Source organism: Puma concolor, chromosome A1, assembly GCF_028749965.1.
Source record: "Puma concolor isolate L17-30 chromosome A1, mPumCon1.1.hap2, whole genome shotgun sequence".
NCBI classification, from domain to species: Eukaryota; Metazoa; Chordata; class Mammalia; order Carnivora; family Felidae; genus Puma; species Puma concolor.
The window spans coordinates 220702487-220728225 of NC_141667.1; the positions used below are offsets into that span (position 1 = coordinate 220702487).

Here is a 25739-nt window from a genome sequence, read left to right on the forward strand (position 1 = left end):
TCTAAGAAGCCAGCATTACACTGATTCTAAGAAGCCAGCATTACACTGATTCCAAAAGCAATAAAGACATCACAAAAAAAGAGAAATACAGGCCAGTATCTTTGATGAACAGAGATGCAAAAAATCCTCAACAAAATACTAGCAAACAGAATCCAACAATACACTAAAAAAAAACATTTACCACAGTCAAGTGGGATTTATTCCTGGGTTGCAAGGGTGGTTCACTATTTGCAAATCAATCAATGTGGTACCTCACATCAGAAAGGATAAGAACCATATGGCCATTTTATAGACACAGAAAAAGCGTATGACAAAGTACAACATCCTTTCATGATAAAAACCCTGAACAAAGTAGGGTTAGGGAGAACACACCTCAACATAACAAAGGTCACATATGAAAAACCCACAGCTAATATCATAGTCAATGAGGAAAAACTGAGAGCTTTCCCTCTAGGATCAGGAACAAGATAAGGATGTCCACTCTGACCACTTTTATTCGCCATAGTACTGGACGTCCTAGCCTCAGAAATAAGCAACAAAAAGAAATAAAAGGCATACAAACTGGTAAGGAAGAAGTAAAATTTTCACTCTTTGCAGATGACATGAAACTATATATAGAAAATCCTAAAGACTCCACCAAAAAACTACTAGAGCTGATAAATGAATTCAGTAAGGTCAAAGGATACAAAATCAATGTCCAGAAATCCATTGCATTTCTATACACCAATAATGAAGTAGCAGAAAGAGAAATTAAGAAAACAATCCCATTTATAATTGCAGTAAAAAATAATAAAATACCTGAGGTAAACATAACCAAAGAGGTGAAAGACCTATACTCTGAAAACTATAATACATTGATGGCCGGGGCACCTGGCTGGCTCAGTTGGAAGAGCATGAAACTCTTGATTTTAGGGTCATGAGTTGCAGCCCCACGCTGGTGTAGAGATTATTAAGAATAAATAAATAAACTTAAAAAAAAAAAAAAAAACACTGGTGAAAGAAATGGAAAGTGACACAAACAAATGGAAAGATATGTCATGCTCCTGGATTGAAAGAATATTGCTAAAATGTCCATACTACTCAAAGCAATCTGCACACTTAATGCAATCCCTATCAAAATACCAACAGCATTTTTTTTATAGAACTAGAACAAACAATTCTAAAACTTGTATGGAACCACAGAAGACCCCAAATAGCCAATAGCAATCTTGCTAAAGAAAAAAACCCAAAAAACCAAAGGTATCACAATTCCAGACTTCAAGTTATATTGCAAGGCTATAGTAATCAAAATAGTATGGTACTGGCACAAAAACAGACACAGAACAATACAACAAAATAGAAAGGCCAGAAATGAACCCACAATTATACAGTCAATTAATCTTTGACAAAGCAGAGAAGAATACCTATTGAGAAAAGACAGACTCTTCAACAAAGAGTGTTGGGAAAATTGGACAGCTACAAACAAAAGAATGAAATTGGACTGCTTTCTTACAACACACACAAAAATAAACTCAAAATGTATTAAGGACCTTAATGTGAGACCTGAACCATAAAAATCTACAAGAGAACACAGGTAGTAATTTCTCTGGCATCATCCATAACAATATCTTTCTAGATATGTCTCCTGAGGCAAGAAAAACAAAAGCAAAAATAAACATTGGGATTACAACGAAATAAAATGCTTCTATACAGTGAAGGAAACAATCAACAAAATTAAAAGACAACCTACTAAATGGGAGAAGATATTTATAAATAACACATCTGGTAAAGGGTTAGTATCCAAAATCTATAAAGAACTTCTATAGCTCAATATCCCCAAACCAAATACTCCAATTAAAAAATGAGCAGACGACATGAACAGACATTTCTCCAAGGAAAACATACCAGATGGCCAACAGACACATGAAAAGATGTGCAACATCACTCATTATCAGGAAAAAGCAAATCAAAACCACATTGAGAAAACATCTCACACCTGTCAGAATAGCTAACATAAAAAATTCAAGAAACAAGTGTTGGTGAGGATGTGGAACAAAAGGAACCCTTGTGCACTGTTGGTGGGAATGCAGACTTGTGCAGTGGAAGACAGTATGGAGGTTCCTCAAAAAATTAAAAATAGAACTACCCTATGATGCAATAATTGCACTACTAAGTATTTACCCAAAGAATACAAAAACAATATATTCAAAGGGATATATCCCCTGTGATTATTGCAGCATTATGTATAATAAATTATGGAAACAGCCTAAGTGTCCAGCAATAGATGAACGGATAGAGAAGATGTGCTATATATGTGTGTACACACACACACACAAACACACCACACACAGAGAGGAATATTATTCAGCCATTAAAAAGAATGAAATCTTGCAATCTGCAATAATGCGGATGAATCCAGAGACTATAATGCTAAGCGAAGTAAGAAAGTCAGAGAAAGACAAATACCATGTGACTTCACTCATATGTGCAATTTAAGAAAAAACCCAACTGTAAAAAGAAAAAAAAAAGAGAGACAAATAAAAAAGTAAACTCTTAACTATAGAGAGCAAACAGAGGGTTACAAGAGGGGAGGTGAGTGCGGGGGATGGGCGAAATAGGTAAAGGGGGCCAAGAGCACACTTATCTTAATGGGCATATATATGTTGGTTAACAACCCAAATTTCCCAAATAAAGGTGCATAAAATAAATCCCAAAGATTCTAGTCTATTGTTACCATGAAATGAGTTTCACTGTATTGCTGGAAAAGACACACCTATGTCAATTTCCTTCTGTTATTATTCCTGGTCGAGTAAAACCGCTACAGAGCCATGAGCACAGTCATGCATGTCTTTGAAGGTGAAGACGGTCTTACTCGTCTTCACATCTCCTGGCCCTGCGCTTGGCACACTGTAGATGCTGAAAAATACTTGTCAAATGAATAAGGTCAGTCCTACAAAAATAATCAAAAAGAAAACTTACTGTATAATGAGATTTCAAGAGCTTACTCAGTTTCCACCATCATTTCTGAGAAGAGCTGTGGAATACTTAAGTTATACTATTTTGTTTTTCAAGATCCCTATCCAACAGGTAGGAACAGTTTTATGATAGCATGACAATTGCTTATACGAAGATATATACTTCCAAGATGTTGGAAAACTGTTTTTGTGATGAGTTTAAACCTTTTCCCTATAATTTAATTTATATTATTATATTTGCTTTAAAGTGTTCTTCAAAAGTGAAAATAAAAAAGGAGCTTTGGGGCTGAATCTTCATAAAATCTGAATCTATAAAATCCAGCAAAAAATGAGGCTTTTCTAAAGATACTTCTAATGGGAGGAACAGGGTCTAGGAAAAAATTCCGAAATGACAACTAAAGAACATATATCATAGCAAACTTCATTAAAGTACTATGGATTTTCCAAGCTTCAGTGTACATAGTCCTATCTAATTACAAGGATATAACACAGGAGAAAAATAAAATGTCTTATCAGCCTTTGAGGCCACACCTCCATGTCTGCACATAACCCAGGGATGACAGTGGGTGAATCATTAACTGCTGTTTATTTGTGCTGATAGAGAGCTGTCACATAGATATCAAAAAGGTAGATATTTATTTCTTCATTTCTAGCAGCTTTACAAGTACCAAGCATTAAATAAGGGTGATCAAATATGAATACTACCTAATGGTCTATCCTGTCTTTGTCTCAGACAGTTGTATGAAGATATGTTTTATAAGGCTGCTAACCTGTCTTTCATGCTGTCAGTGTTAAAAATGATATTTTACTAAATTTCTAGCTTCTATCAAAAACTCTTTAGAAACCTCTAGAGATTGCTAATGGATTTATCTTATCACATGGCAGGGTAGAGTGAACTTTGTACAATGCCTGACAGAGTGCTTATGTTTATTAATGAAAGTTGGATTACCTGGATTTTGCTAACTGTGTCACCTAGGCCAAGATACCTAATCTCTCTTGGGCCACTTTGCCCATGTGTGAAGTGAGAATTAACACAAATAGCTTCCAGTATCTCTTGTTGCTTAACAACTCCATTTCAAGGGGCGCCTGGGTGGCTCAATCGGTTAAGCCTCTGACTCTTGATTTCTGCTCAGGTCACGATCTCATGATTCATGAGTTAAAACCCCCGCATCCAGCTCTGTGCTGCTTGGGATTCTCTCTCTGCCTCTCCTCTGTTTGTGCTCTCTCTCTCTCTTTCAAAATAAATAAATAAACTTAAAAACACCTAAAACTCAGTTTCGAAACTATGTCTCCCTATACCACCTCTGGGTAGAATAATCCCTGTTTCTTACACAGCATAAACATAAACCTTTTTGCCTCTAAGTATTTCTTTCTTAAGTTTTAAGGGTTGCTGCCTTAATTATTAGCACTCAGGAATTTGGTCAGTAAATCCAAGTTTAACCTACCCTAACCATCCATACTCACCCTGATTTTATGGATTTGGATAATATTCATTCTCAGCCTTGACTTCCAGACTGACAGGCCTACACGTCTAGTGGCTGGCCTTCTCTTGGTCACTTGTGCTATTTTTCTTTGGGTTTTCTTCAACTCACCCTTTCACCTGAAATGCGATAAGTAAACCATACATAGGTTAAGGAGAGACAAATTTTGTGTTTTGCTTCTTATAATGGTTGGTAAAATCCTCTGCTTAATTTTCAACCCCCTTCCTAATGGTTGCATTTTAGAGATACTTTTGTGACCACACCCTGGAATGGTAGCTATAGAGATCTCTTTCTGAGCTTAAATAATACATAGGAGACCATGGTACTCATAGTTTTGTCTATTTATCCCTAAACCTCACAGTTTTTTTGTTCATCACTTGTAAGTCACTGTCGTCTACTCACAAAACTGTGCGAGAACTCTGGCTTACCCTGTCGAGCTGGCACTATGTTCCTAAATGAACTTTAACATCATCTCCCCTTTCCAGAATTAACACAAAGTTAATATGACAAGTCCCAGTATAGATCCCTGGAACTCTTACATCTCCCATTTCTTTGTTTTCAGTTTAACTTATTTGGAGACTTGGCAACAGTCTGAATGAATTCAAATCACAGTTTTAGACAACATCTACTTCAGCCTCTAACCAAGCAGGAACCATATTTATGATTTACGTAAACCAGCCTGTGTACTCATTACATGCTCTTATTTCCTGTATTCCTGATGCTTTGGCATCTGGGGGCCTTACTGACAGGGGAGGCACAGCCCCACCCCCAGTTAGCTGATTCCTAGAGACAGCCAGGATCCTTTCATTTACAAACCAACCAATCCAAAGCCCCACCTCGTCTATCTGGCTCATACACTGCCCTGTCAATACTCCCCTGTCCTAATCACCACAGGGCAAGGTACCAGACAATTTGAGACAGCCTCTATACCCCAGAGCCTGCTGAACCTATTTAAAGTAGCAAATCCTAAGTGTGTTTACCCTGTCTTGACCACGGAAACCACAATAAGGGCTCACGCTTTGCTTTCCCCTTGTTCCTTCTGCCTCCTGACCTAACCTGACGCTTACCTGTGTGTGCCTGTGTGGCATGGTGTGTCCTTTCCTCTTGGGAACTGTAACAAATTAGCTTTTTCAAGGGCAGTCATCCCCTGATCTGTTGGCCCACGATACCTCAGTAAAAAACCCTACATTTTAAAACAACTGTTAGAACAATTCCAGGGACCAGAAGTCCATTTCTTTGCAAGGCAGCAATTTCAGTGGTGAATAGAGTTCTTTCCCATCTTAAACTGCAATCTGCTTCCTTGTACCTTCCAAATAATTCAGCCTCCAGGGCAACAGAGAATAAATCTACCCATTTTTTTCAGGTGATGAACGATGAGGTATCAGAAACACATCTATGATTGCCTTTCCTGAAATACATTTGTGAGAATCACACAGATGAATCTATAGAATTTTTTGGCTTTATTTCTAGCCTCCTTCTTATGATGATCAGCATCTGACAAGTCACTGTGGCTTCAACAGTCCAGTGAATTGAATATTTTCTTCTAACATTCCCATAATCATCCATTCATTCATGGATTAAGCAGAACCTCAGTAGCCTGGTAGCCTTCACTAGTTTATCACGGTCCTTTTAAAAACGTAGTATCTACTAGAACTGGTCTACTGCACATGCAGTTTCATTACCACTATTAACTTTCCTGGGTCTGGGCATCAGGCTTCTGCTGGTGCCTGTCACAGTATCAACTAACAATTTACCAGATAAATTTATCAATAAAAGAGACAGTTTCCTGTAATCCTATTTCCAAGATATAATATTTTGGTGTATACTACTTCATACTTTTTCCTAGACCCCAGGTTTTTATTGGCTCGTATTATACACAGAAATATTTAACAACTTTTTTTTTTCCATTTACCAATATATCTTTGGTATTCTAGAGTGCCAAACTTACGAACTGCAATTAGTAGAGCTCCCTGAGGGCAGGACTACCTTAAGTATTTATGAAACACACATAAATGATACAATTGTTGAATGACTATGTTGTAATGATTCCTATATAACCACAGATTACACATTTCAGCCAATACTGGGACAACTTTTCCTTTAAATTTCTAGAGAACTCTTGGATAGATAGTGTGTGATTTCATTTATTTTGCTAATTATATTTAACATTATTTTGTGTTTATACCCACTATTTCAATAATTTTGTCACAGTTATTTTAAAAGAGCAAGTTGAAAGGGGATCTCATATCTTATTCAGTAAATGGAAGAACAATAGTTAATTGATTCTACTATTATGTTTCTACTCATTCACATGAACAGCCCAATTGGCTCCCAACAGTATTTCCCTGCCAGGTTGCATAATTAGTGCAAATTAATATAAGTGGTAGCTGATTATATTCCATTTATGAGTTCTAGGTTTGGTTATATCTGTGTACAGGGAAATTCTAGAGTTTTGATTGCAGATTTCTCCTCACAATCGTATCTAGTGTTTTTACATTTTCTAAAAGAAGTTATTGATTTAATGTATTTTATCAAAACTCGTCCAAGATCTCACTTGCATTTCTAGCTATGCTTTTGCTGGTCCATATCTAGACTTACGTTAGAAAATAAAGTTAACAATATCTGAGCAACAATATCATGCATATGTCTGTTTTTGTTAATGATTTAGAAAAGCCCTAAGTCAAATTGTTTTCTACCATTCTCAAATTAATTTATAATAGTCTGTAATCCAAGTTAAAAATATGTTCAAATTACCTTAACTAATGAGCCAAAGGCAATTAAAAACCAAACTTTTTCTGGTTTATAGTATGTAAACTGATGAAAAGATTCTGTTTCAGCTAAGCGAAATTAGTCAAAGACAAGTATCATATGACTTCACTCATATGAGGACTTAAGATACAAAACAGATGAACACAAGGGAAAGGAAACAAAAAATAATATAAAAACAGGGAGGGGGACAAAACATAAGAGACTCTTAAATATAGAGAACAAACAGAGGGTTGCTAGAGGGGTTGTGGGAAGGGAATAGGCTAAATGGGTAAGGAGCATTGAGTAATCTACTCCTGAAATCGTTGTTGCACATGTGCTAATTTGGATTAAATTATTAAAAAAATACATTATGGAAAATAAAAAAAAATAAAATTGAAGGGAAAAAGATAATTTATATCTAAAAAAAACTATTTTGTTTCACATATCTAACATTACAAATCCTTGTTAATACTGAAATTACTGAAGTAACATGGATAATAAATCATTGATTTTCAACCTGACTGTGGAAAGCTACACTAGTACCAATGGATTTCTGCAGTATACAGAAAGACACTGGGCATGGTCTCTTTAGCCAGGAACAAATGCAGGTATTTGTGTTTTATGTTCCATCTATGTCTATATTTAGCTATCATTAAATATTTAAGCTATGGGTTTATACTGTACTAACATTCTTCATGATGGCTTCATGAAAGGCTTTATTTTTGAGTTTCTCTTAGCTCAATGTAATTTTTTAAGACTTTATTTTTTATTTTAGTTTAGATTTACAGGAAAATTGATAAGGTAGTAGTTTCCATATATCCCCTCTCTGTCTCTCCCGTTATAAACATCTTACAGGATAAATGTATTTATTCATTTACAGTTAATAAATGAATATTGATACTTTATATTATTAAAATCCATGGATTATTCATATTTCCTTAGAGTTTTTACCTAATGTCTTTTTTCTGTCCCTGGATCCCACATTACATTTACTTGTTATATCCCCTTGGACTCGGCTCCTCTTGGGTATGACAGTTTCTCCAACTTTGTTTTTGATGACCTTGACAGTTTGGAGAAGTACTCCTCAAGTATTTTATAGGATGTCCCTCTACTGGAATTTGACATTTTTCTCAAGGTTAGACTGAGGTTATAGGTTTAGGGAGGTAATTTTCCTAAGAGGACTTAGATACCTGCAGATTAAAAACACACATCTATACTTCATCAAACTGTTGCCGAGGACGTAACCCATGCATCATTTTTAGTATTGTGCCTATTTTGTATGACTAGAGGCAGAAAAGATAGCCTTGAGAAAAAAATATGATTAAAAAAAGGTTGGCTTTTAAAAAAAAATAACTAAGAGGTAGATAACATTAATAAAGACAGCAAACAGTAGTCATTTTAATTTGCTTTCCAAAGTAACCATGTTCTTTACAAATTAAGACAGAACATCAGACAAAAATGCATAAATATAGTTAGTTCAATTCTGTATCTTCAGAGGTAAATTTAGGTTGTATATAAATTTACTTAAGTATATTTATGTTTTCAAAGCATACTGTCACAGTTTTATCTACCAAACAAACAATAAACACTGTGTAGGATTCTCTTGCCTAGGGGTCAAAAATAGCCTTAAATCCTTAGAAATTTTATAGTAGGCAATCATTCTCTCCTGAGCGGTGGTTCTCAAACTTTAGCGTGTATTAGAATCGCCTGAAAGGCTTATTCAAACACAGATTCCTGGGTGCTGTTCCTGGCAGTTTCTGATTCAGTAGGTCTGGGGCAGGGCCTGAGAATGTGCATTTCTATAAAGTTCCCAGGCAGTGCTGATGTCTGAGAACACTATGAAAACCACTTCTTAAGAGTCAACAAGGAAGCTACATTTATTAAGTGCCTATGATGATTCAGATGTTTTTCAGATATTAGCTTAATTAGTTACAGAATCTTATCAAGCAAGTTATGAGTATCCCTTTTATAAATGGGGAACCTGAGCTCAGGGGAGCTAAGGAACTCAGCTGAGGAAGTAATGGGATTAGATGGCAAAATTACAGTTCAGATCTCTGATTCTAATGCCCATGTTTTTCTAGCACAACACACTTTGTACTTGTTGCCAAAGGAGGGAAATGTACACATCCTCGGCATGCTCTCTAGAAAAGGAAACTGTACCAATCACTGAGTACAGTGATTAATTCAGGTTAGTAGAGCATTAAAGGAATCTTAACTGAAGACTTGGCAAAGGCTCAAGGTCACAGAGAGGATTCACTGATCTCTGAACTTCTGAAATAATCAAGGATGAAGTGCATTTAATGTACACTTAACAAAACAGGAAGAACATGTATTTAGTATAGTACTAAATATTCCTTAATTACTATTTTATTATTCCTTACAGAAAAACACATATTTAAATAAAAGTCCTTAAAAGAATAATCTCATTATATTTAAGTTTAAAGCAGCATACTATTCTAAATGTCTGCCAGTGTATACTACATCACCAATCAACCACTACTTACTCTGGTATTGAAGTAACACAGCATGATGGTCTTCAACAAAATGCTCTGACATTTACTGAAACATTTATCTCCTTTCACAAAGCAAATCAAAAGCAATGACAAACAAAATAAACAATTTAAAGTTTAAGAAAAGTGGTACGTTTTACAGTAAATAAATCACCAAAAAAGAAGTTCCCAATGATATATTTTCTGTCACTTTGTTATCCTCTGTATAAAAAAGAACACCAAGACACAAAATTATTAGACTGCAGACTTAAAATAATGAGGTCTAAATTTCAGAATGAGAAAAACCCACCCAACGCTACATCTCTATTATAAAAACAAATACTTTACGTAAGAAAGATTCCCTTTTAAATATCTATATACATATTTCTACTTAATACTGTTAATCAAACCCACAGTTATATTTATTTAAATAACAATTAAATAAACTGTCCAAAATGCAGATTTCATCTCACAGAACAGAAGTATTTTAAATCACAACTTCCAGATGGTATCTTGAATACACTGGTTCCTTAAACAACATTAACAAGCGTATTTTTAAGAATATATTTTCATCTACAGGTCAGGTAAAGCTTTATTAAATGGTAAACACTTTTAAAAGTGCAGAAACACAAGTTTCAAAAACAAATACACTCAGAAGATCTGCTGTTCAAATAATATTTTTTCAAAACCAGGTGGAGGAGTGTGATAAAATTCACTGAACTGGCAATCCAAAATTGCACTGTCATCAACTAGAGACAGAAAAAGAAAGAAAGAAATTAGAAGCCTTAATTAGAAAGAATACACAATTATAAAATAAACTGTCTTTATAATATCATAGTGTTAACAGGCAAAAAGAATAAATACATCTGCTGTCCAGGTTACAAAACATAATCCTACTTGATAAAAATAACCACAATGTAAAACCAAATCCATCAAAAACAATGAAAGGCTATATACCAAAATATTACTAATAATCAGATAGTGTGAATAAGAGTACTTAACTTTTTCCTTATTTGCCTACCTGTATTTTCTTAATTTTATACATTAAAATGTATTACTTTTTAAAAATTGTTTTATTTTGAAATAATTATAGATTCAAAAAAGTTGCAAAAATAGTAAGAGTTCTATGTACCCTTCATCCAGCTTCCTCTAATGGTAATAGGCTACATAACTACAGTATGATCTCAAGACCAGAAAACTGACATCAATACAGTACTGTTAACTAGACTGCAGTCCTTATTCAGCTTCTACATTTTTTTTTTTAAATGTTTACTTATTTTGAGAGAGAAAAAGAGTGTAAGTCAGGGAGGGGCAGGGAGAGAGGGAGAGAGAGAATCCCAAGTAGGCTCCATGCTGTCAGTGCGTAGCCCGACATGAGGCTTGATCTCATGAACCATGAGATCATGACCTGAGAAGAAATCAAGAGTTGGACACTTAACTGCCTGAGCCACCCAGGCGCCCTTCTACATGTTTTTACCAGCATTTACCAAAGAGAAATAAACGTATATATCCACACAAAGACTTGTACATGAATGTTGATCATAGCAGCTTTATTTGTAATGGCCCCAAACTGGAAAAAACCTAAATATCCATTGACAGGGGAAGAGAAAAACAAATTGTGATATAAGCACACAATGAACCATATATACTACTTGGCAACTAAAATGAATGAATTATTGATACATGCTACCACGTAGATCTCAAAATAATTATGCTGAGATAAGCCAGAGAAAAAAAGAATAATACAAACTTATGATTCAGATAATCGGTGGTGACAGAAAGTAGATCAGGGCATTGCTTGGTTGGGGCTGGGGTGGGAGAGGCGAGCAGGAGGGATTATAAAGGAACAGAAGGAAACTTTTAGGAGGGATGAATATATTCATGATGTTGACTGTGGTAATAATATGAATGTTCATTTCATAGCTACTTGTTAAACTACAGAAATATGATTAATGCACATTACTAAACTATGTGTATTTCATAATAAATGCAGGAAAAAGTTAAGTACTGAATTTGACATTCATGAAGCCACTAGAGATTTTAACAAGGGTGGTTTCAGTGAAGTGGTGCTAAAGGCAGTTAGACAGGGCTGAAGAACTACTGAATGATATAGCATATGGTGTAAAAACGAAGCCATATAAAGCAGGGTAAATAGAGGGCTAATGAGGGATATGAATTTAGGAAGGGTTTTGGGGGATAAGGATGACTTAGAATTTTCATAGGCATTGAAGAGAGAGGTTCCTGACAGGAGATATAAGTGAAATAACTGACAAAGTGAAGTCCCAGAGTTGGGGAGTTTGAAATCCAGACTATACACTGTTTATTTTAACATGAAGCATACCACTTCATCTAAGATGGGACAGAAAGAAGGCAAGATTGGATCTAATCCAGAAAAGCTTTAGGAGGGTAAGGCTGGGAAGGTGGAGTGCACCATTAATAGCCTCATTCTTTTTTTTTTTTTTTTAATTTTTTTTTTTTTTCCAACGTTTATTTATTTTTGGGACAGAGAGAGACAGAGCATGAACGGGGGAGGGGCAGAGAGAGAGGGAGACACAGAATCGGAAACAGGCTCCAGGCTCTGAGCCATCAGCCCAGAGCCTGACGCGGGGCTCGAACTCCCGGACCGCGAGATCGTGACCTGGCTGAAGTCGGACGCTTAACCGACTGCACCACCCAGGCGCCCCTAGCCTCATTCTTAATAAAGTTGAAGATAAGGTCATCTGTGGAGAATGAGAAGGGAATTCAAGAAGCATAGTCAATGTGTAGAATGTAAAAGAATTGTCAAAAAACGTTGACAGCTTAAGCTGGAAGTCAAAACTTTGTAATGACACTCTTTTTGAGTGTGCCATGTTTTTTTCCTCTCCATAAGTTCTGTGTTAAGAGCTGACAAAATGAATGGATGGATCTAGGATTAGAGATGGGAAGGAGGGATAAAGGGTAAAGGAATTTAAGTTAGTTAGTTAGTTATTTTTGAGAGCCAGAGAGAGACAGAGCATGAGCAGAGGAGGGGCAGAAAGGGAGACACAGTATCAGAAACAGGCTCCAGGCTCTGAGCCCGATGAGGGCTTGAACCCACGAACTGTAAGATCATGACCTGAGCTGAAGTTGGACGCTTAACCGACTGAGCCACCCAGACGCCCCATATTTATTTATTTTTAAGTAATCTCTATACCCAACATGGGACTCAAACTCACGACCGTGAGATTAAGAGTTCGATACTCTACCAACTGAGCCAGCCAGGTGCCCCTTAAGTTTTATTTTTATCTGTGATAGTAACAAACTATTAAAATATTTGGCTTAATTTGACTAATTTACTAATGTCAATTTATAAAATATATATTATTTACTATCTATAACTTTACTACATTAAAAATTATGCTGAATCAAAGAAATAATTTGGAATAAAAATTTTATTTGCTAAACTAATTTGTGTAATTCATTCTACTGATATTTATTTCAGACTCAGTTTTTTAGAATATTAAGCTACATTTCCAATTATTTAAGTAATTAAAGGAACTGCTTTTAGGCTTGCCCAATATGGCAAGGAAACTAACTGAAATCAAAGTTAAAAATACACTTTTGCATGCAAAGACAGAGAAGGTAAAATCACTGGAAAGTAATTTTTAGGAGAAAAGAAGACTAATGAAAACCTTAACTAAAAAGTAAAGCATATGGGGTGCCTGGGTGGCTCAGTCGGTTGAGCGTCCAACTTCAGCTCAGGTCATGGTCTCACGGTCGGTCCGTGGGTTCGAGCCCCGTGTCAGGCTCTGTGCTGACAGCTCAGAGCCTGGAGCCTGCTTCAGATTCTGTGTCTCCCTCTCTCTCTGCCCCTCCCCTGTTCACACTCTGTCTGTCTCTCTCTCTCTCTCTCAAAAATAAATAAACATTAAAGAAAAAAAAAGTTAAAAAAAAGTAAATCATAGGCTTTGGTTATTATTATCCTATTATTAAATATTTACATTTGTTATTTGAATACTTTTCTGATGTCCCAGTCTGTCATCACTAACACTGCTACCTTTCTAATAAATTACTATAAAAATTAGTAATTAGTTTTTATTATAGCTCAAATCTAAAAATTTAAAGTAATTAAATGAGAAAATACTTTTAGATCTATTAAAACCACAGGCAGAAAAATCAGATACTTGTTGCTTTAAAGTTGGCAACATAAAAAATAAAGCAGAATAGTGACAAAGGCACTGTGCTTATGTTTGTTATTTTCTATAAAGAGAGACACCTTCCTTTTTAGAGACACATACTAAATATTTATGAATAAAATGATATATAACATCTGACATTTACTTCAAAATAATCCAAGGAGGGAAGGTGAAAAACAGGAGGAGCATCAGTATTAGGGGGTAGATGAAGCGTTACTGGCTCCAAGTTGATAATTGTTTGAAGCTGGGTGATGGGTACATGAGCGTTCATTATACTATTTTACTTCTACACATGTTTGAAATTTTCTGTAATAAAAATTAAAGTAATTAAATGGTATAGAGTCATCTCTTAAGTAACCCATTCTTGAAGGGATATACTTGTACAGAAATTATAATACATACATATCAATACTATTCAAAGTCACAATTTTCTCTCTCTCTCAAAAGAGTTTTAACACTCAAGTAATTTTATAAAGGTGACTAATGGTCAATCTACATAAAATTCCCATCTATAGTTCCACAATATTCTTTACAATTACATTTCTTGGTAACCTAAATCTCCCTAATAACTGGCAGAAAGAGCTTTGTAAATTCAGTAAAGCTTTTTGGAATGTTCTAGAATATATGAATACATGATTCAAAAAGGGAATATGGTTATTATATATTTAATTATATTCAATGTTTTGGGCAGTTTTTTAATACATGGGGAATAAAAAGCTTCCTTAGAACTGCGAAGTGGGATTATAGTATCCTACTCAGTACATTTCATAAAAAAAGGTCCTTATTAACTTGTCCAGATTTTTTTTTAAGTTTATTTATTTATTTTGACAGAGAGAGCCAGAGAGGGGCAGAGAAAGGGGCAGAGAGAGAAAGAATCACAAGTAGGCTCTGCACTGTCAGCACGGAGCCCAAAGTGAGATTCGAACTCATGAACAGTGAGATCATGACCTGAGCTTAAATCAAGAGTTGGACACTCAACCAAATGAGCCACGCAGGCACCCCAACTTGTCCAGATTTTTGAATGACAGTTATTAAGTCAAGGAAAATGTTGAGTAAAAGTTAACATATATAATAATATTTAGAAATATTTTAGCTTACCATAAACAACCGGATACACCGTCCCTCGTATACCTGATGCTGGACAATGCATATTTTTTCCATTCAAATATACATTTAATTCTACATGGTCATATGTAATACCCTAGGAAGGAAAAAAAATGTTAAAAAGTAAAAATATAAATGTTCCAATAAAAAAAGCCTAAATAGTCAAAAAGCACTACTGGGAAGCATGGAAAAAATTAAAGTAAGGTGTCACAGTAGCTTTCATTAAGGGTTTACAATTTGGTAGAGTTCTACTTGAACTGAGCTAAAAAAAATTAGTGGTGATTATGTGGGAGCAAAGTCATGTAAAGTCCCAAGGGTTCACATCAGAGGTAAAACAAATGAGGAACAATTTGGAGTCTGAGTTATTATATTCAGATAATCTGAATTTTATATTCTGAATATTAAGATGATAGAAGTACTGCCTACCATGCACAGAGAGGCCTTTAAAACTCATAGAGAAAACACTGCTCTCTCTCTATAGAATTTGATCTTAAGGGGGGAAAACAATGAGGTTTTTAGCATTAGGGCTTACTACCTGTCACTGTTCTCAAGTTGTGAAGAAGTGTCTTCAACTTATTTCTGAAAAGAAATACATTTCCATATCTGTTTACCTTGCTCTCGTATATGTCAAAATGTATTACCAAAGTGAAGCTAGTGCTTACAATGGACTATAACTGGTAGTTAGAACCCAGCTAAAAACAGAAAAACAACAGCTCAAAAGACTAAGAAAAAAAAGTAGAATAAAAATAGATCACTCTGTGTATCTATACATTATTGATGGTACAAAAGTCACAATGGATACTAACAATTATTATTAATACATACATTAAAATGCTGGAAAACACTTAAAAAGCCTGTATTATCTACCAAGCACTATTCTAAGTACTTCATGTTTAATCATTTGATCCTCACAACAAGATGGGTATTATTATTATCATCCCCATTTTACAGATGAAATAGCTAAGGCACAAAAAGGTTAAATAATTTGGGGCGCCTGGGTGGCGCAGTCGGTTAAGCGTCCGACTTCAGCCAGGTCATGATCTCGCGGTCCGTGAGTTCGAGCCCCGCATCAGGCTCTGGGCTGATGGCTCAGAGCCTGGAGCCTGCTTCCGATTCTGTGACTCCCTCTCTCTCTGCCCCTCCCCCCTTCATGCTCTGTCTCTCTCTGTCCCAAAAATAAATAAACGTTGAAAAAAAAAAAAATAATTTACATAAGGTTAGAGAGTTAGGAGGTGGCAGAGCTGGGATTAAAACCCACGCAGTATGGCCTCAGAATACCCTACTTGCCATGCCATACTACCTCTCTTTAAAACTTAATGTCATAGTTACTACCTGATGACAGAAAGCCAGCTTTTCTTTGAAGAATTAAGTAGACAGTTCTTTCAGTAGAAAAATCATCATCAGACCAACAAGCAACTGCTCCAAGGAATTCTGACTGTGGATATATTTTATTTTATTATTTTTTTTTATTTTTTAAAATTTTTTGTCGTTTATTCATTATTAAAAGATAGAGACAGAGCATGAGCAGGGGAGGGGCAGAGAGAGAGAGACACACACAGAATCCAAAGCAGGCTCCAGGTTCTGAGCTGTCAGCACAGAGTCCGATGCGGGGTTTGAACTCACAAACCGTGAGATCATGACCTGAGCCGAAGTCGGATGCCCAACCGACTGAGCCACCCAGGCACCCCCTGACTGTGGATATATTTTAGAGGTAGAAAAAGATCTGACACATGATCTAGTCTTAACTTCCCTCACCTTCCAGTTAAAATAACAAAGGTCCAGATGAGTCAGTATGTTAAGTGCTATAAAAGATTCTCCTCAAACCTTAGCAAAGCCACGGTTAAATAATAAATTATTAAGTTACAAAATATTGAGAGAGACAGTTTTTGCAGTTTTTGTTTCATTTCAGTTTATGTATTTAAATATAATTATAAAGTTAAACGATAGCTGGGATTAGTTTCTGTAATGAAGAAGCCTTTTTTTCATTCAAAAAACAAAAACAAAATTACATAAAAATAATGTGTCCTCTCTTTAGAGGACTACCTTACGGGACATCAGGCCTGTAATCTAGGCACCCTTCACCACCTGGTGGCAGCATATACTGCCAGCAAGCAAATTTTAAAGCCCAAACCTGCAGCATAATGGTAAGGTCTCAATACCAAAGAAAGAAGTGAGAAAGGATATGAGAACCCCCAACTCCTACTAGCAGGGTTTAGTTCCAACTATTTCTAATTTAATCTGTCCTTTTTATGATCTAGAAACTAGGTCTGATTCCACCATAATGACACCAAAAAATCTGACATAATTGTTTGCATGTTCAGTGAACAGACTCTGAAATTAAGCTGCCTGTATAATAATCCTGGGATCCCTCCATACAAGAAGTTACTTAACTTCCCCTAATCTGTAAAACGGTGATAATAATACTATCTATGTTATAGAGTCATTATGAGGATTAAAAAATTTAAACCCTGCCAGGCATTTAGAACAGTGCCAGGCCTATAATAAATTCTAGAGAAAAGCATTTGCTATTATTAGTAATGTTATTATTATTACATAGAATGGTTATAAAACTTCTCTCAAACTTCTCTCAAAACCACTATGGAGGTTCTTCAAAAAACTAAACATAGAACTACCCTACGACCCAGAAATTGCACTACTAGGCATGTATCCAAGGGATACAGATGTGCTGTTTCGAAGGGGCACATGCACCCCCATGTTTATAGCAGCACTATCAACAATAGCTAAAGTATGGAAACAGCCCAAATGTCCATCGATGGATGAATGGATAAAGATGTGGTATATATATACAATGGAGTATCACTCGGCAATCAAAAAGAATGAAATCTTGCCATTTGCAACTATGTGGATGGAACTAGAGGGTATTATGCTAAGCGAAATTAGAGAAAGACAAATATCATATGACTTCACTCATATGAGGACTTTAAGACACAGAACAGATGAACATAAAGGAAGGGAAAATATAAAAACAGGGAGGGGACAAAATATAAGAGACTTTTAAATATGGAGAACAAACAGAGGGTTACTGGAGGGGCTGTGGGAGGGGGGATGGGCTAAATGGGTAAGGGCATTAAGGAATCTACTCCTGAAATCACTGTTGCACTACATGCTAATTTGGATGTAAATTAATAAACACACACACACACACACACACAATAAATAAATAAAAGGCTCAAATTCCCCCCCCAAAAAAAACTTCTCTGAAATTAAACTGAAATAATGCAATTTTAGAATATAATTTGCACTTTTCAAAACTACATACAGAAGGAAAAAAGTAAGCTTAAGCCAGGTATGTTTCCTAGTGCTGTGGGAGGCCCTATGGGTATTATATGATTATTGTATGAATATAATCATTTGGTCAGATGTTGAAAGCTTATCTTTCTTGATTTCTCCTCAGAGAATGGCATATGCCTTAAATTCTACACATATGAAAATGTTTTTCCTGTCTTATACTAAACTGATAAGAACAAATACTACACTTGATCTTGGCCAAAAGGCTAAGAAGCAATTGTTTTTCCTGTCTTATAATCATTTCTACTTTTCCTATGCCACTGTCAGCAATTTGGTGAAATTTTTTCTCAAATGTTTGAACTAAGAAGATAAAGGTAATATGGTAGGGTGATGTTTTACTTTTCTTGATTCTTCATATATTTCACCTTTTTAAAGTTCTCCTTTTATCAGGATGGGTACAAAAACTCAAAGTCTAATTTAATAATGCTGACAGACTAAAAATGACATTCTTAAATCTGTCAGTTTTTGGTATCAGTCATTTCAATGAATGAGATAGGAAGGCAAGAATAGCACACAGTAATTCAATACATCAACAAAGAAAAACATTTGTTACTGATTATCCTTGCTTATGTTTGAATTTCATCTTAGTGTAAACAGCGTGATAGCCTCAACCTGACTTCAAGATTCTCTTTCAAGAAATATCCATTTGAGTAAGAGTGTTTCGTATTATGGACATCTGGCAATGATCTACAAATACAAAACCAGCTATTCAAAAAGATGAACAGGGAAAAACAGATTTCAAAAATGGTTTATGCCTTTTGACTCCTACAACACTTTCAATAATTTACCCATTTAAAAACTAAGTGTTCTTTATACTTTTTAAACTGCAGAAGAGATGGAAGATCAGACCCCGGTTAAAAACCTTATTTTCCACATTTGTCTTCATTCTTACCAAAATAGTGTATAGTTCTTTAATTCAATAACCTGGATTTACCCTGTGTCATCTTATTAGAAACTTTCCTTCATTATGTATAGATTCCTTTCAATTTGGTACCAGAGCCACGAACCCAAGGTTCTATGTAGAAAAGCACCTTTGCTGAAGGAGATCCTAAGACTCTGTCCCTCATCAATAGCTAAAAGCCTGAAATCTGTGTAGAAAGTTCTTCAATAATAGCATATAAAAAGAAATAACTGGGAAAGACAGAAAGGGATCTTTGGATTACATTTTCAAGAGGGTGGCTTTGGTAATGACTTAAATATATCTAGTTGGGAATAAAAATAGAGAAGTCTTAACAATATGTAACTCTTTCCATCCCCTGCTTTCCAAAAAAACTTTTCTACAATCAAACCTTAGGATTTTGAGTCCAGTTCTTTGAAGAGTTGTGAAAGTGAAGAAGTTTAGTAAGATTAATGAGGATCAACACTCCTAATAAAATGCTATTAAGAGAAGTTCATAACAAATTAAATATAGGCATACCTTATTTTACTGCACTTTGCAGATATTGCATTTTTTTTACAAATTAAAGGTTTCTGTCAACCAAACGTCGGGCAACTCTATCAGTGCCATTTTTCCAACAGTATTTTCTCACTTCAAGTCTGGGTCACGTTTTGGTAATTCTTGTAATATTTCAATCTTTTTCATTATTATATGTAACAGTGATCTTCATTCAATGATCTTTGATGTTATCATTACAATGATTTTGGGGTGCCACAAACCACGCCCATATAAGACCAAAATTTGAACAATAAACGTGTGGGTTTTAACTGCTCCACTGACCGGCTGTTGCCAGTCTCTCTCCTTCTCCTCTGGGATCCTTATTTCCTGAGACACGATATTGAAATTGGGTCAATTAATAACCCCACAGTGGCCCCTAAGTGTTCAAGGGAAAGGAAGTCACATGTCTCTCACTTTAAGTCAAAAGTCAGAAATGATTAAGCTCATGTAGAGAGCCAAGATAGGCCAAAAGCTAGGTCTTCCGCACCAATTTTGCCATGTTGTGATGCGAAGGAAAGTTCCTGAAGAAAATTAAAAGTGCTACTCCAGTGACTATATAAGTGATAAGAAAGTGAAACACCTTCTTGCTGATATGGAGAAATTTGTGGTGCCTGCTTAGAAGATCAAATCAGCCATAATACTCCCTTAACCCAAAGCCTAATACAGAGCAAGACCCTACCTCTCTTCAATTCTGTGAAGGCTGAGAGAGGTGGGGAAATGACAGAAGAAAAGTGTGAAACTAGCAGAAGTTGATTCATGAGGTTTAAGGAAAGAGGCCATTTCTATTACATAAAAGTGCAAGGTGAAGCAGCAAGTGCTCATGCAAAAGCTGCAGCAAGTTGTCCAGAACACCTAGCTAAAATTAGTGAAGGTGGCTACACCAAACAACAGATGTCAGTGTAGATGAAACAGCCTTCTACTGCAAGAAGATGCCATTTAGGACTTTCATAGCTAGAAAGGAGAAGTCAACATCTGACTTCAAAGCTTCAAAGGACAGGCTGACTCTCCCGTTGGGGGCTAATGCAACTGGTGACTTTCAGTTGAAGCCAATGCTCATTGACCATTCCAAAAATCCTAGGGCCCTTAAGAGTTATGCTAAATCTACTCTGTGTGCTCTATAGCTGGGACAACAAAGCCTGGATAACAGCACTTCTATTTACAACATGGTTTACTGAATATTTTAAGCCCACAGTTGAGACCTACTGCTCAGAACAAAAGGCTCCTTTCAAAATATCACTGCTCATTGACAATGTATGTGAGATTAATGCTGTTTTCATGCCTGCTAACACAGCATCCATTCTGTAGCCCATGGATGAAGGAGTAATTTCAAGTCTTATTACTTAAGAAATACATTTCGTAAGGCTACAGCTGCCATAGATAGTGATTCCTCTGAAGGACTTGGGCGAAGTAAATTGAAAACCTTCTGAAAAGGATTCACCATTCTATTGAAAAAAACATTTTTTTTTAACATTTATTCATTTTTGAGAGAGTGTGAGCAGGGGAGGGGCAGTGAGAGATACAGAATCGGAATCCGGCTCCAGGCTCTGAGCTGTCAGCACAGAGCCCGATGCGGGCTCAGACTCACAGACCGCGAGATCATGACCTGAGCTGAAGTTGGACGCTTAGCTGACTGAGCCACCCAGGTGCCCCGAGGATTCACCACTCAAAACATGGCCTAAAAACATTCATGATTCATGGGAAGAAGCCAAAAGATCAACATTAACAAGAGTCTGGAAGAAATTGATGGCAACAAAGAGTTGGATGCTAAACCTACTGAGCGACCCAGGTGTCCCCCCCTGATATTTTCTAATATGAAGGTTAGCAAACTTTTAAAATTGTGGGTGAAGATTTCTCTGATGTGAGAGAAGCAGGAAATGTTGATCAAGAGCCAAGCTGTCATTAATTCTCCTGAATGGGAATAAGGGCTCACACTAATTTTCCTGGCCAGTGGCAGCTCTAGAAAGGAGAGCAGTTAGGTTAGCCAGCAGCATCTTTATCAAGTGCTTTCTCTGGAACATGTACCTCATTAGATCTAATCCCAGCGCTTCGGAATTCAAACTACAAACTCCCAAGCAAAACTATATACACTAAAAGCCGTTCACGTTGAATAATTTACAGTGGAAAGCAACTCCACAAGAAAACTCACCACCACGTCTCCCTCCTGTGGGAGGCTGTTTGCTGGCAGCCTATTTTTCTCCTCGTTGTTGTGGTATAGGGCTCCATCATTCCTCATCACCAGACTGTGGGCATCTCGGCCAAGAGGAATCTGATTCAGGTTAACTTTCTGAGTTGCGACGCCAATACCCCATATTCCTAAAAAATAATAGTTTAAATGCCCCCAAAATCTGAAGAATATGAAACAAGGGGTTGTTTTTAAGAGAGTGTAAATTGTTTTTAAAAGAAATGGCACGCTATCACTAAACTATCTTTTATTAATTTTTTAAAAAAACAAATCTTTTAAAAGTAGTTTGCAAACGACCCTATATTCTCGACAGATGGAGTACAGCCTAGGAGATAAGAGAGGGCCCTGAAGCTGTAAGGACTAGGTTAAACCTTGGCTTAGCTATGTCCTCTGGGGCAAGTTATTTAACCTCTCTCTGCTTCCTCACCTGTGAACTTGGGATTCTAACAGTACAGACTTCAAAAAGTTATTAAAAGATATAGCAAGGTAATCAAGTAAAGCACTTGTAACAGTGTAAGTATTCCCCCCACAATCGGTTAAGTGAAGCAGAGTATTTTTAGATGTTAGCTATTATCGTCATCACTACTCTCTGAAAGATGTTTTTAAAAAGCTACACGTTGAATTTAAAAGGCCTAGGGTTCCAGCCAAGCACTACTTTGGAGAAGTGGGAAATTAGTCTTTAGTTTTTACATCTATATAATATGTGACAAATAATATAGGACCTGGTCAAAATTATGGAGAGGAGAAAATTAAGGATGAAGTGTAAAATCATTTTCTTACCCGTGCCTTAAGTCAGTGGGCTTAAAATCTTTTGGTCTAAGCTGATTTTAAAGCAAGCAGCTCTCCTCTTAAGCAGCCAAACAGAATACCTAAAGCTCTGGATTTTGTCTCAAACTGTTTCCTTCTCAGTTTTTATCAAAATCAGTTAGGAGAAAATCTATAAATGGAAGAAGGTTTCAAGGTCATGTTGCCAATCGATTAATTTTTCTGAATTGAGCAAGACTATCAAAAAGTTTCATGTCTGGATATCACTGTCTGGGCTTCCTAAATAATCTGACTATGTAATTTATTCTCCAGAGTGGGACAATTTTAAGAGTAACAGAAGGTAATATTGATTTCATGGGACAACAGTTCTAGGCAGGGTTACTCTCCTTACCCCTAAAGAACTGTGCATGCTGTGACACATTTTGGCATAACTGCCTCAGGCTTTCATTGAGAGATCAATTTACAGACTCCAACAATGTATTTATTCTAGGGATGTCACTGAAGATGTCATCCTTTACAGAAAATCCACATAAAAATTTGCACTGGATGCAAGGATCTAGAAAACATTTGCTTTTCTTGAGAAAAGGTATGTTTTACTTAAGATTTTAGTAGCCAGAGATATTTTATAAAAGAATGGAGGACAGATTCATATTTATTTCATACACTTAGCAAAATCAGTATTTTGAACTAATTTAGAAAACAAGCTCCAGAAGGATGCTTTATACCATTCAAGCTTGTCGAGTAAAAGTATGATTTACTTCCCTCTACTTTTCCTATTCTACACTTATACTTACATTATTCATACTATATTTCACTAGTAATTTTTTTATAATAAAGCTTTAAAAATATATTTCTCCATATTCAATATGGCTACAAATTATCTAATCATTATTATAATACTCAAGCAGAAGTGTTGTATGATTCAAGAAACTCCATAAGTTTTTAATGAGAAGTATAAACATTAGCCTTCTATCAGAATTCTAAATTTGCTGATTGCTTCAGAAGACAATGAACTTGGGCATCTTAACAAGAATTAAGAGGAAAAAAAAACGGATCATAAGATTGATTTTATGCTAAGATAAAACATCAAGAGTCTACACCTTATATGCTTGACAAAAGAAAACATTTAGTACCCAAAGGCGCATTTAGTACCCATTAATAACGCTAGTGCCTAACACTGATCCTGTGTGCCCTGTCTTTAAAACACTTTCATTGGTATAACTCATGTGAAGCAGGATTACAGTTCCTGTAATCCCATTTTACAAATAAGAAAACTGAACCTAAAGTATAATTTAACTGGAACCACCCGAGGGGTGGGAAAAAGGATCTTCCAAATAAGTTTCGTGCTTTTTTATTGCCTCATTAATCTTTTCCATATATCGAGAACTGCTCTTAATAGTTACAACAATTAGGACTTTTAATAGTAAAGGACCATTATACCGACCTGTGGACTGGATTTTGAATTCAAAGTAGCTTTTGTTTTGATGTAAAGGGGCACTGGCTAAACAACCTCCTGTTCCACATATTCTTCTTCCATTTTTTACAATGACAACATCTGTTCCTAAATAAAAAATACACAGTGTGAAGTTTTTTATTTTCTTATCCAACAATCAAGGTTACTTTCTTTCACTTTTAATTCTAAATCAAAAAAATAGCGATGCTATATTTACTTTGAAATTTAGAAATGCTGATAAATTCAGAACAATTTTTACTTCTCCCCCCGCCCCTTTTTCCCCCTGAGAATGTTTATATTAATATTCATTTGCGGCTACAAATCCTGTTTGGGCAATTTAGTAGTAACTCAGTAGGAGGAGCACCAGAGGCGCTCCCCTCACCTGGGAACAGCTGACGAGTCTCGGGAGGCGGCAGCTCCGAGATTCCCGTGGAAATGGGTAGGTGCGCACAAGCACCTCCCGATGACAGGGGCAGACAGGGCTGCGTAGCCTTGAACACAGAACAGGGCCGAGGTGGAGTCCGCCGCGAGACGAAATGGGATCGAGGGCAGCAACTGAGAGCAGGGAGCGGAGGGCGGCGCCGGGAGAGGCAGGGCCGCGCGTGGGCGTGTGGTCCCTCCGACCCCTCACTGCCCCCGACCCGCCGCGCCCCACCCGGCGTGGGCCGTTGGGTTTGGAGAAGGGAGGGCCCTTACCCATGTGCTGCGTGTCCAGCTGCACCGCCGGCATCTCCTTCAGAGGGATGTGTCCCGTCCCGCCGTCCCTGCAGCACCGCAGGCAGCAGAACACCGAGGCAGCCATCACTCCAGGACCACCGACTCGGCCGCCTCCGCTAGCCGCCGGCCGCCCCAAGCCCGCGGTGACGCCGCCCCTACGCCTTCGCTCCGCCTCCCGCCCCCGCCCGAGCGCCGGAGGTATCTGTGTCGAGCGCGCAGACCGATACAGCGACGCCCCACGCCGGGAGGGCGCAGTGCAGGCAGAGGTGAAGCCGGCCTGTGCGGAAGATGCGAGGAATCTGCGCGTGGGGAGGGGCGGGGTCGAGAAGGGGGCGGGGCTGGAGGCGGAGCAGGGGCAGAGGGCGGGACGGGCGGGACAGGCGGGCAGGCGGAGGACGGTGTGCGCCTGCGCGCGGGGTCGTTTTTTCCTCGGCGGGGCTTCAAGTTTGAGTTCTTACGTTGAGCAATGCTCAAGGCGTCTGCTTCTCCGCCTGGTTTGCAACCGTATGACGCTGCGTTTTAAAAACTGTTACCCCCAACTTTGACATTACCTTTAGGGATGAATTGACAGAATCAAGTCAGGCTGGGGGAGTGGAAGCCCCGAGGTTTTTCACACACTCCCATCCTCCCACGGCAAGCTCGGGGCTGAGAGAACTTTACCTCGACCGAGCCTCCTCCTCCTACCGTAGCAGATTTCTGAAGAATTTCTTCAAATTCTAAATAGACACACAGGCCTCAGAAGTAATGGTTGTTAGTGACTTCACCGTGGATGTGCACCCAAGGCTCTAAGTGGGCCCTGATGCATTTTAGGTGCAGAGATGCGCATCCCGTGGCTCCTGATGCCACGCGGTTGGGGCTCCCAGGAGGCCGTCCAGGGAGGATACCTCTGGGAGGTACCGCTTGACGGGCCTCTGCCAAGCTCACCCTCTTCGTGGATTGGGGGTTTCT

General features: G+C 37.3%; 1 protein-coding gene and 1 pseudogene across 1 annotated transcript; both read right to left on the minus strand.

The window, feature by feature from the left end:
- Positions 1-8548: 8548 nt before the first annotated feature.
- On the minus strand, positions 8549-24977 carry SPRYD7 (SPRY domain containing 7). The gene is made up of 5 exons (XM_025924384.2): positions 24771-24977; positions 24066-24182; positions 21821-21987; positions 14925-15027; positions 8549-10421 (listed from the first exon to the last, which is right to left on the minus strand). The coding sequence occupies exons 1-5, from the start codon at positions 24874-24876 to the stop codon at positions 10324-10326; spliced, it is 591 nt and encodes a 196-aa protein (XP_025780169.1). The 5' UTR covers positions 24877-24977; the 3' UTR covers positions 8549-10323.
- On the minus strand, positions 18344-18457 carry LOC112861918 (U2 spliceosomal RNA; annotated as a pseudogene).
- Positions 24978-25739: the final 762 nt, after the last annotated feature.

Excerpts from the sequence above, each read along its gene's own strand:
- SPRYD7 (XM_025924384.2), bottom strand. The coding sequence starts at position 24,876 with ATGGCTGCCTCGGTGTTCTGCTGCCTGCGGTGCTGCAGGGACGGCGGG. Across the intron at positions 24,183-24,770 it reads GCTGGACACGCAGCACATGG|GAACAGATGTTGTCATTGTA; the intron begins GTAAGGGCCCTC and ends TTTTTTATTTAG. Across the intron at positions 15,028-21,820 it reads CACAGGAGGGAGACGTGGTG|GGTATTACATATGACCATGT; the intron begins GTGAGTTTTCTT and ends TTTCCTTCCTAG.